General features: G+C 42.1%; 1 protein-coding gene across 3 annotated transcripts in view; it reads right to left on the minus strand.

The window, feature by feature from the left end:
- The window catches only part of LOC133380806 (laminin subunit beta-4-like), an 85,439-nt gene that overhangs the window by 25,914 nt on the left and 42,117 nt on the right, over nt 1-17,408 (minus strand). For all 3 annotated transcript variants that reach the window (XR_009761550.1, XM_061618849.1, XM_061618851.1), the window contains exons 15-18: nt 14,762-14,914; nt 13,235-13,393; nt 10,054-10,175; nt 4,424-4,544 (exon numbers count right to left, since the gene is read on the minus strand). Coding sequence is in view for 2 of the 3 variants with exons in the window: in XM_061618849.1 (XP_061474833.1) it covers nt 4,424-4,544; nt 10,054-10,175; nt 13,235-13,393; nt 14,762-14,914 (555 nt within the window). In the remaining variant the exon portion in view is untranslated. The remainder of the gene's footprint in view (nt 1-4,423; nt 4,545-10,053; nt 10,176-13,234; nt 13,394-14,761; nt 14,915-17,408) is intronic.

Here is a 17,408-nt window from a genome sequence, read left to right on the forward strand (position 1 = left end):
TACATAGAGATCGGGAATACCATGGTCTGAATGATCCTGACTTTAGTATTCAGTGATAGATCTTTGCATTTGAAGATCTTTTCTAGTTCTCTCATAGCTGCCTTCCCCAGTCCTAGCCTTCTTCTGATTTCTTGACTATTGTCTCCGTTTTGGTTAATGACTGTGCCGAGGTATTGATAATCGTTGACAAGTTCAGTGTCCTCATTGTCAACTTTAAATTTTCTGTTGTCATTACTTTAGTCTTTTTGACATTCAGCTGTAGTTCTGCTTTTGTGCTTTCCTCTTTAACTTTCGTCAGCATTCTTTTCAAATCATTACTGGTTTCTGCTAAGAGTATCGTATCGTCTGCATATCTTAAATTATTGATATTTCTCCCTCCAATTTTCACACCTTCATTTATTTTTATTTATTTAATTTAATTTTTATACCGCCCATAGCGAGGCTCTCTGGGCGGTGTACATCAAATATACACCATCTTGGTCCAATCCCGCTTTCCGTATGATATGTTCTTCGTACAGATTAAACAAATAGGGTGATAAAATACAACCCTGTCTCACACCCTTTTCTATTGGGAACCAATCGGTTTCTCCATATTCTGTCCTTACAGTAGCCTCTTGTCCAGAGTATAGGTTGCACATCAGGACAATCAGATGCTGTGGCACCCCCATTTCTTTTAAAGCATTCCATAGTTTTTCATGATCTACACAGTCAAAGGCTTTGCTGTAATCTATAAAGCACAGGGTGATTTTCTTCTGATATTCCTTGGTCCGTTCCATCATCCAACGTTTGTTTGCGATATGATCTCTGGTGCCTCTTCCCTTTCTAAATCCAGCTTGGACATCTGGCATTTCTCGCTCCATATGTGGTAAGAGCCTTTGTTGTAGTATCTTGAGCAATACTTTACTTGCATGGGATATTAAGGCAATAGTTTGATAATTACTGCATTCCCTGGGATCCCCTTTCTTTGGAATTGGGATATATATTGAATGCTTCCAGTCTGTGGGCCATTGTTTAGTTTTCCATATTTCTTGACAAATTTTTCTCAAAATTTGGACAGATTCAGTCTCAGTAGTTTGTAGCAACTCAATTGGTATGCCATCTGTTCCTGGTGATTTGTTTCTTCCAAGTATTTTAAGAGCAGCTTTTACCTCATATTCTAAAATTTCTGTCATCCTTGCATCTTTTTTATAGAGTTCTTCAGTGTATTGCTTCTATCTTCCTTTTATTTCATCTCGGTCAGTCAGCGTGTTCCCCTGTTGATTGTTCAACATCCCTACTCTTGGTTTAAATTTCCCTTTAATTTCTCTAATCTTTTGGAATAGGGCTCTTGTTCTTCCCTTTTTGTTGTCCTCTTCTATTTCTATACAATAACTATTGTAATAGTTTTCTTTGTCTCTACGTACTAGTCGCTGTATTGTTGCATTTAGGGTTCTGACTATGTTTCTATCTCCTTTTGCTTTCCTTCTCTCTTTAACCATTTTAAGAATTTCTTCAGTCATCCATTGAGGTCTTTCTCTCTTTTTGACTAGAGGTATAGTCTTTTTGCATTCTTCCCTGATCATGTCTCTGACCTCACTCCATAGTTCTTCTGGTTCTCTGTCAACTAAGTTTAAAGCCTCAAATTTGTTCTTTGATCTTTACATTCTTCTGGGATGTTATTTAAATTGTATTTTGGCATTATGACTGCTTTGTTGTTCTTCTTTAGCTTTACTCTGATTTTCAATATGACCAGTTCATGATCTGTACTGCAGTCTGCTCCTGGTCATGTTTTTGCAGAAAGTATGGAACTTCTTCATCTTCTGTTGCCAATTATATGATCAATTTGATTCCTATATTGACCATCTGGTGATGTCCACGTGTACAGTTGTCTTTTTGGTTGCTCAAAAAATGTGTTTGCAAGAAACAAATTATATCTTATTTTGGTGTGTGATCAATTTCCTCCTGTACTTCTGCATAAAATCTCTCCAATTCTTCTTCTTCTGCATTTGACGTTGGAGTGTAGACTTGGATGATGGTTATGTTAATAGGTTTCCCGTTTAATCTCATTGATATCACTCGCTCAGCCCTTGCGTTGTAGCTCCTAATTGCTTTTGCTACTCACTATTAAAGCAGCCCCATTTTTTCTTGATTTCTCATTTCCTGCATAAAATATTTTGTAGTTGCCTGATTGAAAATGTCCCATTCCTGTCCATTTTAATTCACTCACGGCAAGTATTGTAATGTTGATGCGTTCCATTTCTTGCTTGACAATTTCTAACTTTCCCTGGTTCATGCTTCTCACATTCCATGTTCCTATTGTGTGCGTCGTACAACTCCGGACTCTCCTTTCACATCTGTGTGCATCAGCCTCTGGGCTTCCTTTCGGCTTTGACCCAGCTGTGTCATTAGTCACAGCGCTGCTCGTACTTGTCCTTTGTTCTTCCCCAGTAGCTCGGTGAGTGCCTTCTGACCTGGGGGTCTCATCTTCCAGCACTATCTCGTGTTGCATTTTGGATACTCTGTTCATAGCGTTATTGTGGTAAGAGGTATTCAAAGGTAGTTTACCATTGCCTTCCTCTGAGGTTGGATGCATCTTAGTCTGGTGTCTCAGCTTTGACCATTCCGCCTTGGGTGCCCCTGCTAGGAGTCTATCCTCTTGGTCTAGACTCCTGACGGCATTGCTCTCAGCTTCTTCAACACTCTCAAAGCCCCTCACCACGTTAAGGTGTGCATCCTAAAGGGGGGAATACTCCCCTAGGAGTCCTAAATCTCATCCACAGCCTTTAATTCTAATTCCTGTCAAAAACCAGTTTTAAACTCAAAGTTCCAAATCCTCCAGGGAAAATCAACACCCTTCACATTATGGGCTCCTCTAGATGATCCATTTATTTAGCATTCATCCTGATTTGCTTGCCCAAAGCTTACAACAGAGGTTAGCTTTAGATATCCAGTCTTTATTGAGCATTCGTTCTGATTTGTTTTTGGGGAGGTTATATGACACTGAGCATTCATCCTTCATTTGACCTGATCTGCTTGTGCGGTATTTATACACTTTTCCACCAGTCATTCATTTATCCCACATGATTCAATTCATTTCCCCCATTATTTTCCAAATTGCAAAAAGTCAGGTTTTTTTCAAGTGGATTTGTTATGCTAGACAGAGCTCTTTAATTCACTTTAAATGCACAAACCTAAAGTTCTGTCTGGTATGCACTTGAATCCCTTCCGCAAAATGCTGACAGCCTGGAGAAACTCTAAGACACAGAGCAGGACAGGCCCTGTAGCTGGCTCCGTCTAGCTTTCTAGCACCTGCTGGCTCAGAAACTGCATCTCACACATGCTGCTAACTGGGGCAATGCTGCTCCCCAAGCACTCACTCTGCAGTGCAATCTAAGCTAAATGCAGTGCACCTGGGCATCATATGCCACTGTGTGAGTAGGCAGCCAGCACCCTAGCCAGAACCGATGAAGAGATGCTTCAGGGGTATTTGTGATAATGCAGAGGTCTCAGAGGCATCTGTCTAAGGAACAGTTGGTGTACATCCAGCCAGCTCAGGTGTGGTGCTTTACATACAGGTGCTAATCTATTCAGTGTCTTAGCAAGTCCTTGGGATCACCTTCGGAAGTGATGCCCAAGTCAAAAATAGTATCCCATCTAAGTTGAGAGATGCTTTCAGCAAAAAAGGGGAAGGACACCTCAGGCAAGAGGGCTCATCTTCTGGGACATTTTCTTGTTTTGACCTTCCAGAGTTTTCAGGGCACATCCGCAATGTACATTTAAAGCACTCTTATACCACAGTCATGGCTTTCTCCAAAGAATTCTTGGAACTGTAGCTCTGTGAGGGGTATCCTAATAATTCTTAGCACCCTTAACAAACTACAGTTGCCAGGATTCTTTGGGGGACAAGCTGACTTGGAGGGTGGGATGATGATGTTGCTGGGAGAGGGTCTTGGCCCCCAAGTAGGATGGTCAGGGAGCATCCAGATCCACAGAGCAAAGAAAGTGTCCATTGCTACCATAGAAAAATCATAAACATGTATGTGTGTGTTGTGTGTTATGTGCCTTCAAGTCAATTACAACTTATGACGACCTTATGAATCAGCGACCTCCAATAGCATATGTTGTAAACCACATAAACATGCACAATCAGTGGCATGAACAGTAAACATCTGAGCAAATCCTCCCTACTTGTGAAATATCTGCTAACTGCAGAATCTGAGAAGTGACGGAGTTGGTTGCAGAATTTTTAATACAGAATTATAGTCTCCTTGCTCATGCATGAAAATTACACTTTTTGGAGGCGAGGACAGGAGGCATAACAAACTCCTTGGGAAGGCTGCTCCTAACTAGAAAATGAGGCCTCACACTGGGAAAAATACTATATGGTGGTAGTAATAACAGGCTGAACAACATAAAGCACCCTTTAGCCATGGTGATTTCTCACCGAGTCCACGAGGATGAAGGCTGCGGGATGACGTTGTGCCACGCCTGCCCGCTGGAACCGCACAGTGATCTCATAATGGTTTCTGGGCTCAAAACAGAAAGGCCGTGGCAGGAGCACATACCTGTGGAGAAAAGACAAGGTGAGGACAGGAAAGGCAGAGAATGCATAGTGATAGGAACAGGTGCAAAAGGACTGAGGAACCCAACTCATAAAATGAAGGCATTTGCAGGCTTGTAGTGTTGATGGGCTTGTTCTCAGTGAGCTTGAGGAAGAAATGTGGCTCACAGATGAAGGGCAATGCCAACTAAGAGTCAATCTGCTAGCCCCTTTGCTAATCTGCCATGCATGTGTGAAGTGCAGGGTGCCTGAATCCCAACTGTGCCAACTCTATTTGCACACATAACAGACTAGCAGAGAGTGAGATCCATATGGCAAGGTGCATGCATGCTAGCAGGACACACCTGACACTGTTGTCCACAAGCAATCATCTTCTTCTTAAGAAGAGACTATTGTTTACAAGCTAAGACCCACCAGCCTCTCTTTGCCATACACACATACTTCACATACCATCCTCAAAAGGCTAGGAAATAGGTTAGCAGTTTGACTCTACCAGGTGCCAGGACTCTGCATTGTCCTTCACAAGTTAGCTGCATTCCCTCCTCAAACTGGCAAAAGCATTCCCATCAACTTTCCCAGTTAGCTTCCCCTGGTCTTCTATAGACATGGTCAGGTGAAAACAAAGGAAAAAGCTCCTGCACTTTTGCGCAGAAGAGGGCCACAACTGCCCTCTTTTTCTCCTGGCCATCATAGGTCCATGTAACCTTTACCCATGATCAGAAATCATCCTCAGGGCAAACAAAGAAGCAAAAAGGCAGCAGTGTCTCTTCCCAGCTTATCTAGATGTTAAAAAAAATACCTCTCTCTTACCATATTGATGTGAAATAGCCCTGTAGGTACTAGTTCGAAGGCAACAATAGGATAGTGTAATGCCCTAGACCACCCTTCATCAACCTGGTGCTTTGGATTAAAAATCTCATCAGCCTGCTGGCTGAGGATGATGGCAGTTGTAGCCTTTGGAATGGTTGACTGAGACTGACAGTAACATTCTAAGTCCATTAGTGGGAGCTAGAGAGGCAGAGTTGACAGATCAAGGAGCAAAATTAGAGCAGGTAGAGAGAAACAGAAGAAAAATACAGATGAAGAGACTAATGTCCAGTGTTTATAGTTTCAGCAGGATTTATATTGGTTAGTTACAGTTTTTTATGGAGTTGGTTGCTTACTGAGACAACATCTGTTTCTGCAATTCTTATTTTTTAAAATTAAAATACAACTTATAATAGTAATAACATACAATAATATCCCAACAATAAATCCTTTTCCAAATTACATTCTTAACAATCACATTTAAAATCAATTAATCATAATTAAATGAGTAACAAAAATCAAATTATAATTGATTTTTGATCGTTACTAATACTGATTAAGAGGACCATATTGAATGAAACCATACTTTGTCATAAAATTGTAGAAGGACTATACTTAATCATCTCCTGTTTACTATTTCATAGCTCCTTAAATCTTAACCAGTTTTATTCAAATTTGGTTATCTTTTTCCCATATTGAACTCACAGAATCCAGATAATTTTACTGTTTATGCAATTCTTTCAAAATTATTGGCAAGGCTTTCATGTTTTGTTTTGTTTTAGCGTTCTCTGCCTCTTCCATGAGTCTAAAATAAAATTTTACCTCAGCTTTTTACCTGAACATGAATAACTGTCTCTGCCAGGGCATAACAATAATCAGTCCACCTCTAATAGCTACAGGGAGGAGGGGGCCCTTTGCTACTGACTGGAGAGGGGCTGCTTTCTTTCTCTGTCTTAGACAATCTTTTAGATGGAACAATGAGCACTGCTTCCTTCATTGCATCAGCCTGCCTGCCTGCCAGCGATAAATGGGGTGGCAGCGATTCAAACCATCAAACAACCTCTGCTGGAGGGAAACACTTGTTTGCCCCATTTCCTTTCTTTTTCTTTGTTTCATTTTTAAACCCAGGAAATGTTCAAAACATTATTGAAGGAGAACAAATTTCAAACAAGAACAAATGGTTCTTGAAATTGGGTGGTTGAAGAGGAGCCTTTCAGTATTTTGGCTGAAGATTTTTGATTTGGTTTTTATAAAGGGCTACTTGAACATAAATGTGGAAAAGTGAGAAAGTCATAGCCCTGCAAAGAAAGAACAAGAAAACCCTTTAAAAACTTCTGAAATTGCCCAGGCCTGTCAGAGGAGTTTGTCTCTCATCATAACTTGTTTGTTTGTTTCATTTATCCCATCCTTCTTCCAGGGAGCTCAGAGCAGTGTAAATTTGTTCTGCCCTCCATTTTATCATCACAACAACCCTATGAGGTAGGTCACTCAGTGAGATTGTGGCCTCAGTGGAGATTTGAGCCTGGGTCTCCTTAATTCTATTCCAACTCGCTAACCGCTAAACATAAGGGATGTGATGAGAAATGTAGCACAGCCATCTTCTATACTCCATTAAGAGTTATGCAAGTAGCTGTAGAAATGTGGAATGAAGCAGGGGAAGGTGAATGGGTTCAATAAAACTAGTGTTCCCAGAGATAGACTACAATCTGAAGGGAAGATGCCCATATCATCTGCAAGCAAAGAATCATGACGGGCAATGATCTGTGCGGGGGGAAATAGGTGCTTCCATACTGTCGCTATTTTCGAGTGGGATTCATACACATACCAGCAAATTCAGGTGGCACAATTAAAGTTAATTTGGAGCTCTTGTGCCACAAATCCACTCCCCCCCCCCAAAAAAAACACTGATGTTTTACAACAAGGGAAGTGACAGGGAAATGCCCTGGGAAATGTGGGATAATATTTACTTGGCACATCACCTAACCTCCCTGCAAACAAATCAGAATGAGTAATCAATAAATAGCTGACATTGTCTACTCTCCCTGCAAACAAATCAGGATGAATGCTTGATAATAAACAGGTTGTCTGGAAGCAAGTATTGCCAGTTCAAATCCAAAGACTATGTGTGCCATTTTTATGTGGTTTTTGTATTTTCTAGCTATGTTTCTCCCCTCCCTACCTGGGCTAATCACACAGAGAACATGCTAACTTCCTTCCTGGGCTCAGCATACATAAGGACATCTCCCCTCCACCCCAGTGTAGCTGTAGAAAGAATGTTGGCATCAATGAAACACCTAGTCTCTAGGCTCCACAGGACTTTTCCAGTTCTGATTAACTAGGTGAGAACTAATGCTCCGTTCTTATGGAAAATGCCCCCTATTTATTGGAACACGGGCAGAGCAATCCAAACTATAGGAAGCCAGCCTAATTTATGCTTGGGTAAATTATGCCAGTATAATTTACCACTATTCCAAACTTCGTTCAGGAGCCAGGCTACTGCCAGCTGAGCAGGCCCAAGCCTGGCAGAGGGGGAGCAAGCCTTTAAAATAGAGTTTGACTTACACCACCTTTTTTGCCGGTGTAACTTCTGCTGGGTTGCTAGGTCATGTGACTGAGGTGAACGGTTTTGGAACAGGGGTAAATCTCCCCCTGCCCTGTCCCACCTTTGCCCTAGAACACCCCTTTTTTGGGACTTACCCTGTCATTGGATCAGCCAGCTTTGGCTGAGGCCTGGCTGAGCTGGCTGATCCAGGCTGGAGGACTTCTTGACCCAGCATATCTCAGGCTGAGCTAGAATGAGGGACTTCAGCCAGCTCAGCTGGAGATCTGCCTATTCCAAACTCCACTCATCCCAGACATTCTTGGGTTTAGATTGCTCCTTACATGTATTTGAATATACTATACAATTAATTTTTTTTGCAGTGCAATAACCTTACATAACTCATACTCTCACAAGCCCATCAAAACTGGACCCTATTCCACAAAATGTGATACAAGAGAAGGATGTACTTTGAAAGACTGGATAGACTTCTGTACATATCACCCAAAACAAAGAACAGCAAAGTTAAAATAATCAATAAAATAAGAAAACTAAATAAGAAAAAAAGTAACAAGAGACACTGAAAAGCTAGAGGAAAAGGAAATTCTATACAAAATGGTCAGATCCCCCAGACAATACATGTTATATGCCTGTGTGAATGGAAGTGATTGTTAGCGAGATCCCCCAAATACTAGATGCTATATACTTATGTGAATGAAACTGGTTATTAGCAATATGAAACATGTAATAAAAATAGTCAGGCAATAGTAGACTCTAAAAAGGAAACTCCAGCATGGTGAGCAGGTTGGAATGAAATCAGAGAAAGCAGCAGTGAATTATGCTATTCCTTTTGCATCTTGTAGTACCAAAAAAACCACCAGTACATGTAGAGGGCCCTTAGCCAAACCAAAATACCAACAACTTCCTAACCACAAACCCATGTGCTCTCCAGTTAATTATGGTAAGGACTCAAGTCAATCCAACGGCAAATGCTCAGATAACAGAAAAATCACGTGTTTGTCAACTGTGCCAAAGCACAGACTGCAACAATTGGAACACAGAAACTACAAGTATGATTTCTTTCTTACAGCTGGAACTTAGAAGCCACAAGTTTGATTTCTTACTTGAATTTATATTGAAAAGTGTTTCATAATTTTCTGTGTGTTTTGTGTCTGTGCAGAATCTGCCCTCTTCACAGGCCTGTAGGAAAAGAAAACTCCTACAGATAAAACTCTTTATAAAACTACCAGCAGACAGATAAATAGCTATCACACACATGCAGGTATTTATTTTACACCATGAATAGCCAAGAGGTGTCCTAAGAGCCACATCTGCCTGACAGCACACACATGCACACACACATACACACACTTGCATAAGCAATTTTATCTGGCCACTTTGTTGTTGTTGTTATGTGCCTTCAAGTCGATCACGACTTATGGCGGCCCTATGAATCAGCGACCTCCAAGAGCATCTGTCATGAACCACCATGTTCAGATCTTGTAAGTTCAGGTCTGTGGCTTCCTTTATGGAATCAGTCCATCTCTTGTTTGGCCTTCCTCTTTTTCTACTTCTTTCTGTTTTCCCCAGCATTATTGCCTTTTCTAGTGAATCATGTCTTCTCATGATGTGTCCAAAGTAGGATAACCTCAGTTTCATCATTTTAGCTTCTAGTGACAGTTCTGGTTTAATTTGTTCTGACACCCAATTATTTGTCTTTTTCGCAGCCCATGGTATGGGCAAAGCTCTCCTCCAACACCACATTTCAAATGATATCTGGCCACTAATGTTAACATTTTCAAGGAAGGGACCCAGTTGTGCAAAATACACTTAGGGCCCCCCTGCACCATGTTTTGAGAATAAAGTGACTGCAGAGAATACAGTAATTAGCCAACCCCATTTTAGGCTGTCAACCACACATTATGTTCGTAATCCAACAACCTGAAGCTAGTTATTAGTGACGTGAGACATCCAGTAAAAACAGACAATAGCAGACTCCAGTATGGCAAGCAATTTGGAATGAAATTAAAAAATGAGGATATAAGCCGTGTGGATTTGATTTCCATTAAAACTTCCCACTGACACGATGTGGGTCTCTGTTGATCTCACCTGATGCACTGCAGCTCCCTTCCCCAACAGAGGCCAACTCTGCTAATCTTGTTCTTACCTGGAACTATGTGGCAGGCTCTCGTGGTACATCTGCTCTGAGGGTAGCACATTGCCACACCGTGGGCTCATGGGCAAAGCCTGGGAGCTGACACTGACGACAGCTTCCCAATCCTCTGTGGACTGAGAAGGAGACATAGCAGATTTAAAGCAGCAGTCCCAGAGAAAATAACCCCCATCAGGCCCACAGGATGGATAGCAGCAGACATGGTCTGTCTGAATCGAAGAACCTCTCGCTGCATTATGTAATCCAACAAAAAGCCAGCAGTGGCCATTCTGCAAAGCCAAAAGGCAAAAGACCATTTGCCTTGGCAACACATTACCCCTAGAGTATCTAAAGGTACATAGAAGCCTTCCACACTTTCTAGCTCTTACCTTTTGTCCTACAAATGGCACCTATAACACTATGCCAGGGTTGGGCAACCTATGGCCCCCAGACATTGTTGAACTTCATCAGCCCCAGCCAGTATAGCCACAAGTCAGGGATCATAAAATCATAGAATAATAGAGTTGGAAGGGACCTATAAGGCCATCAAGTCCAACCCCCTGTGCAATGCAGGAATCCAAATCAAAGCAACTCCGACAGATGGCTGTCCAGCTGCCTCTTGAATGCCTCCAGTGTTGGAGAGCCCACTATCTCTCTAGGTAATTGGCTCCATTGTCGTACGGCTCTAACAGTTAGGAGTTTTTCCTGATGTTCAGTCAAAATTTGGCTTCCTGCAACTTGAGCCCATTATTCCATGTCCTGCACTCTGGGACGATCGAGAACAGATCCCGGTCCTCCTCTGTGTGACAACCCTTCATGTACTTGAAGAGGATAGGCATTGTAGTCTAGCCCTGTGCAGTGCAATGCTATGCATAAGTCCAATGCATAATGTCTGCTGCGCATAAGATTGCAGTTAAGTGTGTATAGGATTGCAGGTTTTTTCCAAGTTTAATTAATTTAAACAGGTATTGTTTTCATAATATGTAATATAGATAGCATCCCCAGTTGATAAAGCGTTCATCGAAAGAATGTGGGCAAATCCTCCCTGCTACCACTGATTATTATGAAAGGCTGGATAAAAAAACGTTAAGGGATATGTAAGGGGGTCATTTATGTGATTACCCTGTCTGCAGCCAGCGGCTTTTCCCCCAGCCTGTTTCATACTACGTATGTAGTGCATTTTATGTAGATGAAAGTGTAAGTTAATGTGCGTAGGATGAATAATTCGTCATAAAAATAAATAGCAATTTTGCATGCCCCCAAGATATACTTAAGGTTTCCTAATTTACATCAGATCTTTGGTCCATCGAGCAACTATCCTGACAGACAGCGGCCTTCTAGAATCTCAGTGAGAAGTTGTGCCACACTGTCCTATGCCCTTTATCCAGTGATTGAACCAGACACATAAGGCATATGCTTAGCCCATATTCAGAAGTGTTGCAGCTCTTTGAAAAACTGTGGGATACCTTTGTCATCTAACCAGGGCAGCCCAGACTGGAGGTGAGGGTGGAAAAAGTTCCATTGTGTGCAGAGTTATGGCTGTGTGAATTGGCCTCAATCTGTTTTATGAACATAGGAAACTGCCATATACTAAGCCAGACCATTGGTCCATCTACCTCAATATTGTCTCCACCGACTGGCAGCAGCTCTTGTGGCTTTAAGGCAGAGGTCTCTCCTAGTCCTACCTGGAAATGTCGGGGATTGAACTTGGGACCTTCTGCATGCAAAGCAGATGCTCTACCGCTGAGCTACGGCTCTTCCTTAAGTGATCTTGAGTACAGTTCTTAGAAACAACTCTGTGAAATTACCCACCACATATATTCACAGAACCAGAACTCCAATCAGGCACAGGTCCAACCACCATAGCACTATCACAGTGTGCCTATCCCCCATCCCAGGAATCATGCATCCAGGAACAGTGGACCCCTTCTTAACCAATATCTTCTGTTACTCCTTCCACAATCATGCCAAAATATGTTTGTACTGCTGTAACCCACCCTGGGACAGTATGGTTAATGGCAGGTGAGAAATCTTATAAATAAACAGGCCTCTCCAGCTCCAGAAAGTGTATGAGCTATGAGCTGGAATGTCCCTTCTACAAATCTATCCCTTAGTCTCAGCCCTCTGACTGTAATATGGGAATGAGGGCAACCAGAATGATCAAGGGGTGGAGCGACTCCCTTACGAGGAAAGGTTGCAGCATTTTGGGCTTTTTAGTTTAGAGAAAAGGCGGGTCAGAGGAGACATGATAGAAGTGTATAAAATTATGCATGGCATTGAGAAAGTGGATAGAGAAAAGTTCTTCTCCCTCTCTCATAATACTAGAACTCGTGGACATTCAAAGAAGCTGAATGTTGGAAGATTCAGGACAGACAAAAGGAAGGACTTCTTTACTCAGCGCATAGTTAAACTATGGAATTTGCTCCCACAAGATGCAGTAATGGCCACCAGCTTGGATGGCTTTAAAAGAAGATTAGACAAATTCATGGAGGACAGGGCTATCACTGGCTACTAGCCATGATGGCTGTGCTCTGCCACCCTAGTCAGAGGCAGCATGCTTCTGAAAACCAGTTGCCGGAAGCCTCAGGAGGGGAGAGTGTTCTTGCACTGGGGTCCTGCTTGCGGGCTTCCCCCAGGCATCTGGTTGGCCACTGTGAGAACAGGATGCTGGACTAGATGGGCCACTGGCCTGATCCAGCAGGCTCTTCTTATGTTCTTACAGGGTTGTTGTAAAGATTATCAAGCTAATTTAATATGAACTGCACTGGCATTTCTTCTTGAACTGAAAGGTGGTATAAAAATACCTTTTAATAATAATTTAATAATAATTTTATGTGAAGCATTCTGAGAACTTACTTAAAGCACTACATAAATAATAATTGTTATTAAAATATTATTCTCCCAGCAATGGATTTTTCCCCATTGGTCATTCCCTGGCCCAACTATGCACTCAGGAAAATTTATTTTATTTTTTTATTACATTTATACCCCACCTTTCTTTTCATGATAGAAATGCAAGGCAGCTTACATATGGTTCCCAAGTGGTCTCCCATCCAGGTACTAACCAGACCTGACCCTGCTTAGCTTCAGCAGGGAGCTGGCCTTATGTGCCTTCAGACCATAGCCTGGGACCAAAATGTCAAAACCTCCCCTTGCAGCAAACACCCACCATACTCTCTCCATTCTTTCCACCCACCTCAGGTTCATAGCGCAACAAGATGTCATATTCCATGGGGTAGGGAATGTTGTCAATGTGGAAGGATAAACCAGCCCCATCCCGCACTCGGGCAAAGCCTGGGCCAGTCCATGTAATCATGTGTCCTGTATGCTCGCGCTGCACGACTTCCACATCAGGCTATGGGTAAAAACATGATGTCAGCAAAGCCCTAGCAACATAGAAAGCTGGCTTACACTGAGTCACACCATTGGTATATCTAGGTCAGTATTGTCTACACTGACTGACAACAGTTCTCCAGTGCTTCAAGGAGGGGGCTATCCCACTCCTACAAAGAGATGCTGGGGACTGAAACTGGGCCCTTCTGCATGCAAGGCAGTGATGGAGAAAAGCTGAACAACTGAAAGGCCATCTTGGCCTCAGCAGCCATTTTGGGTGCTCACCTATCCCCTTATACAAAATGTTATGCAAAAGAAAAGCTGACAGACCATGGTAAGGTAACAACAGGTGAAGGGAAATGGTTTCCAGTTAAGCTAGAGAGGGGGATTTCCAGGTGTCCGAGAGGCCTAAACTGCCATTGCTATGCTCAAAATAGTTGGTTGTTAAGTGCGGATGGAAGAATGCTTTTAAATGTTTGTCTGAAGCTTCTGCTAAAAGCCACCTGGTGGAAATTTCCCCTCATCATATCACGTGATGCTTGCTTGTAACCAGTTTGTGTCCTATAAGCATTGATCAGCCTGCTCAGAGAGGAGAGAGCTCCATTTTGTTTTTTGCCACTCTGTTATGTAGATATATCTCCATAGCTGCAGCTAAGCTATAATAAATTCATCCCAACTATCCTGAAATTGTGGTCAGCCTTCATTTATTTCCACCACAACAAATACTCTACTGCTGAGTTATGGCCCTTCTCCACCATGACCCTGTGCTCCCTCCAGCATTCCCTGCTCCCACCCTATCTGACACTCCTAGAGGCAGCCTGGATCTTTTTGATAACCTGAGTTGGGAGCAGAAGCATCCTGCTTTTTGGAGCCCTTCCACACAACACCACTGAACCCCTGCAGGACATTCCTGACACCACCTGAATGCTAACTACATACATTAAAAACACTGACGTGCAAAGCTCACAGAAGATGCCTTTAAATTACAAGCCAAAGAAATAATACACAGGCTGCGTACACACCGTCAATTTAAAGCACATTTAAATTGCCTGGCTTCTACAGAATCCTGAGAACTGTAGTTTACCCCTCCAGAGGTAAACTCTTACCTTAACTCCCAGCACTCTTAACAAACTACATTTGCCAGGATTCTTGGGGGTGGGGGAAGTCATGTGCTTTAGATTTATGGTGTGCATACACAGAGTTAACCATAAAGTTCCAAGTAGTTCCTCCTCCTCAGCTCTGCTTTATAGAGCAACACCTACTGAATGGCCCAAAGTAGCTAATGGAGCTCTGGCCCAATCCATCAATGACACCCATCCACCATGGCCCTCCTTCCCTTACTCTGTCCCAGCATCCTCTCTCCTGTATCCTTCCCCTCCATCTCGGTCACCTTCTGCTGAAGTTGCCTGGCTCTTCGGAGTGCTGCTCGCTGCTGCAAGAGTCTTATTGTGCTGTGTTGTCGTCGCAGCCTCACTTTGCGCCCATTCTGGACCCCATTGTAATATTCCACACAGTCCACAGGGGCCTCAGACCTCAAGGAACCCTATAGAAAAGAGGGAAAATATTTATCTGCAGCATCATAGGTTGCTCCTTCTTACTGGCAGCTGTGCCTTGCGCTTTTCCCTCCTCAGCTACTCAACAACCTGGGGGCTCTGACAGGAACTGGCAAAGCAAAGAGGCTCCCCCATAATATGTTTGGCCAGTTAAGGTTTTTCCATTAGTGCAAATGGGGTGCTGCCCCACCAGTCTCAGCCTGCCCTCTACCAGCACCCACCTACCTGGCTTTGTAAAAACTCTGGCTATCAGCTTCCTCCTCCTTAGTCTCAGTGTTGCCCATGGAGAACTCAGCAGAGAAGAGGATGGGGGCAAAACTAAATTGTTTGGCTCTGACTCCACCTACTGTTGGCCTCCCTGCCTTACCAGTCCCAATGGGCATCAGCCACCACTGGCTTCGGCTTGATTGAGCCACCTGGATAGTTTTAATAGATTTTACCTGCAACTACCTCTGTGGTGGTGTGATGTGCCTTACTGCTCATGCTCTTTATGTGTGGTGTATGTTCATGCAGAAAATGCAGTAATTATCAAACTATTGCCTTAATATCCCATGCAACTAAAGTAATGCTCAAGATTCTGCAACAAAGGCTTTTATCATATATGGAGTGAGAAATGTCAAGCTGGATTTAGAAAAGGAAGAGGCACGAGAGATCATATTGCAAACATATGTTGGATAATGGAACGGACCAAGGAATTTCAGAAGGAAATCACCCTGTGCTTTATAGATTACAGCAAAGCCTTTGATTGTGTAGATCACAAAAAACTATGGAATGCTTTAAAAGAAATGGGGGTGCCACAGCATCTGATTGTCCTGATACACAACCTATACTCTGGACAAGAGGCTACTGTAAGGACAGAATATGGAGAAACCGATTGGTTCCCCATCGGAAAGGGTGTGAGATAGGGCTGTATTTTATCACCCTATTTGTTTAATTTATATGCAGAACATATCATATGGAAAGCGGGATTGGACCAAGATGAAGGAGGTGTAAAAACTGGAGAGAGAAATATCAGTTATTTAAGATATGCAGATGATACCATACTACTAGCAGAAACCAGTAATGATCTGAAATGAATGCTGATGAAAGTTAAAGAGGAAAGCATAAAAGCAGGACTACAGCTGAACGTCAAGAAGACTAAAGCAATAACAACAGAAGATTTATGTAACTTTAAAGTTGACAATGAGGATATTGAACTTGTCAAGGATTATCAATACCTCGGCACAGTCATTAACCAAAATAGAGACAATAGTCAACAAATCAGAAGAAGGCTAGGACTGGGGAGGGCAGCTATGAAAGAACTAGAAAAGATCTTCAAATGCAAAAATGTATCACTGAACACTAAAGTCAGGATCATTCAGACCATGGTATTCCCGATCTCTATGTACGGATGTGAAAGTTGGACAGTGAAAAAAGCAGGTAAGAGAAAAATCAATTCATTTGAAATGTGGTGTTGGTGGAGAGCTTTGTGCATACCATGGACTGCGAAAAAGACAAATAATTGGGTGTTAGAACAAATTAAACCAGAACTGTCATTAGAAGCTAAAATGATGAAACTGAGGTTATCATACTTTGGACACATAATGAGAAGACATGAGTCACTAGAAAAGACCATAATGCTGGGAAAAACAGAAGGGAGTAGAAAAAGAGGAAGACCAAACAAGAGATGGGTTGATTCCATAAAGGAAGCCACAGACCTGAATTTACAAGATCTGAACAGGGTGGCTCATGACAAATGCTATTGGAGGTCACTGATTCATAGGGGGCCATAAGTCGTAATTGACTTGAAGGCACATAACAACAACATGTTCATCTATAGAAAGGATTGAATGTGTAGTATGTAGTGTAGGGATAGAAAGGTGTGTCAGCCTTGGTTCTCTCAGTTTCTCATTTTTTCAATCTTGAATTCAGTTCTCCATGTTTCTGCAGCAATTTGTGAATTTTTTAAAGAATAAATGAAACTTCTTTAGCATTTTAACATAAATTTCTTCTTACACGGTTGTGACTAATGTACACATTTTTAAAGCAATTTATTCTAACAAATTGCTTTTTTGTATGTTATTTTCACAAATACATTAATTTGTATGGACACTTTCCCCGAATACATGCGTTTTTGTAAACATTCTTTGGTTGGAGGACTGCATTGCAAAATTTGAGTAAGTGCAAATTTCGAAGGATGGCTGTGTTTTGGTTCTCATCTCTTTGGACAGTGTGAATTTTATAGATTCAACTTTAAATGCGAAGTGAATTTAATTTCTCTCCCATCCCAATGCAGGTGGGTTGGTAGGGATGGAAAGATCTGTCTGTTTTGGTGTTAAATTCAGTTCTCTACATTTCTACAGTGATCTGCAAAAAGTTTTTTAATAAAAATCCTCATGAAAATTCTCCACCATTTTAGTGCAAATTTCTCTAAATAAACACATTTTTGTAGGCAGTTTTGACAAAGGTACACATTTTTGCAAGCCATTTCTCATCTTTTCATGC

The sequence above is a fragment of the Rhineura floridana genome, chromosome 3 (genome assembly GCF_030035675.1).
Source record: "Rhineura floridana isolate rRhiFlo1 chromosome 3, rRhiFlo1.hap2, whole genome shotgun sequence".
Taxonomy (NCBI): Eukaryota; Metazoa; Chordata; class Lepidosauria; order Squamata; family Rhineuridae; genus Rhineura; species Rhineura floridana.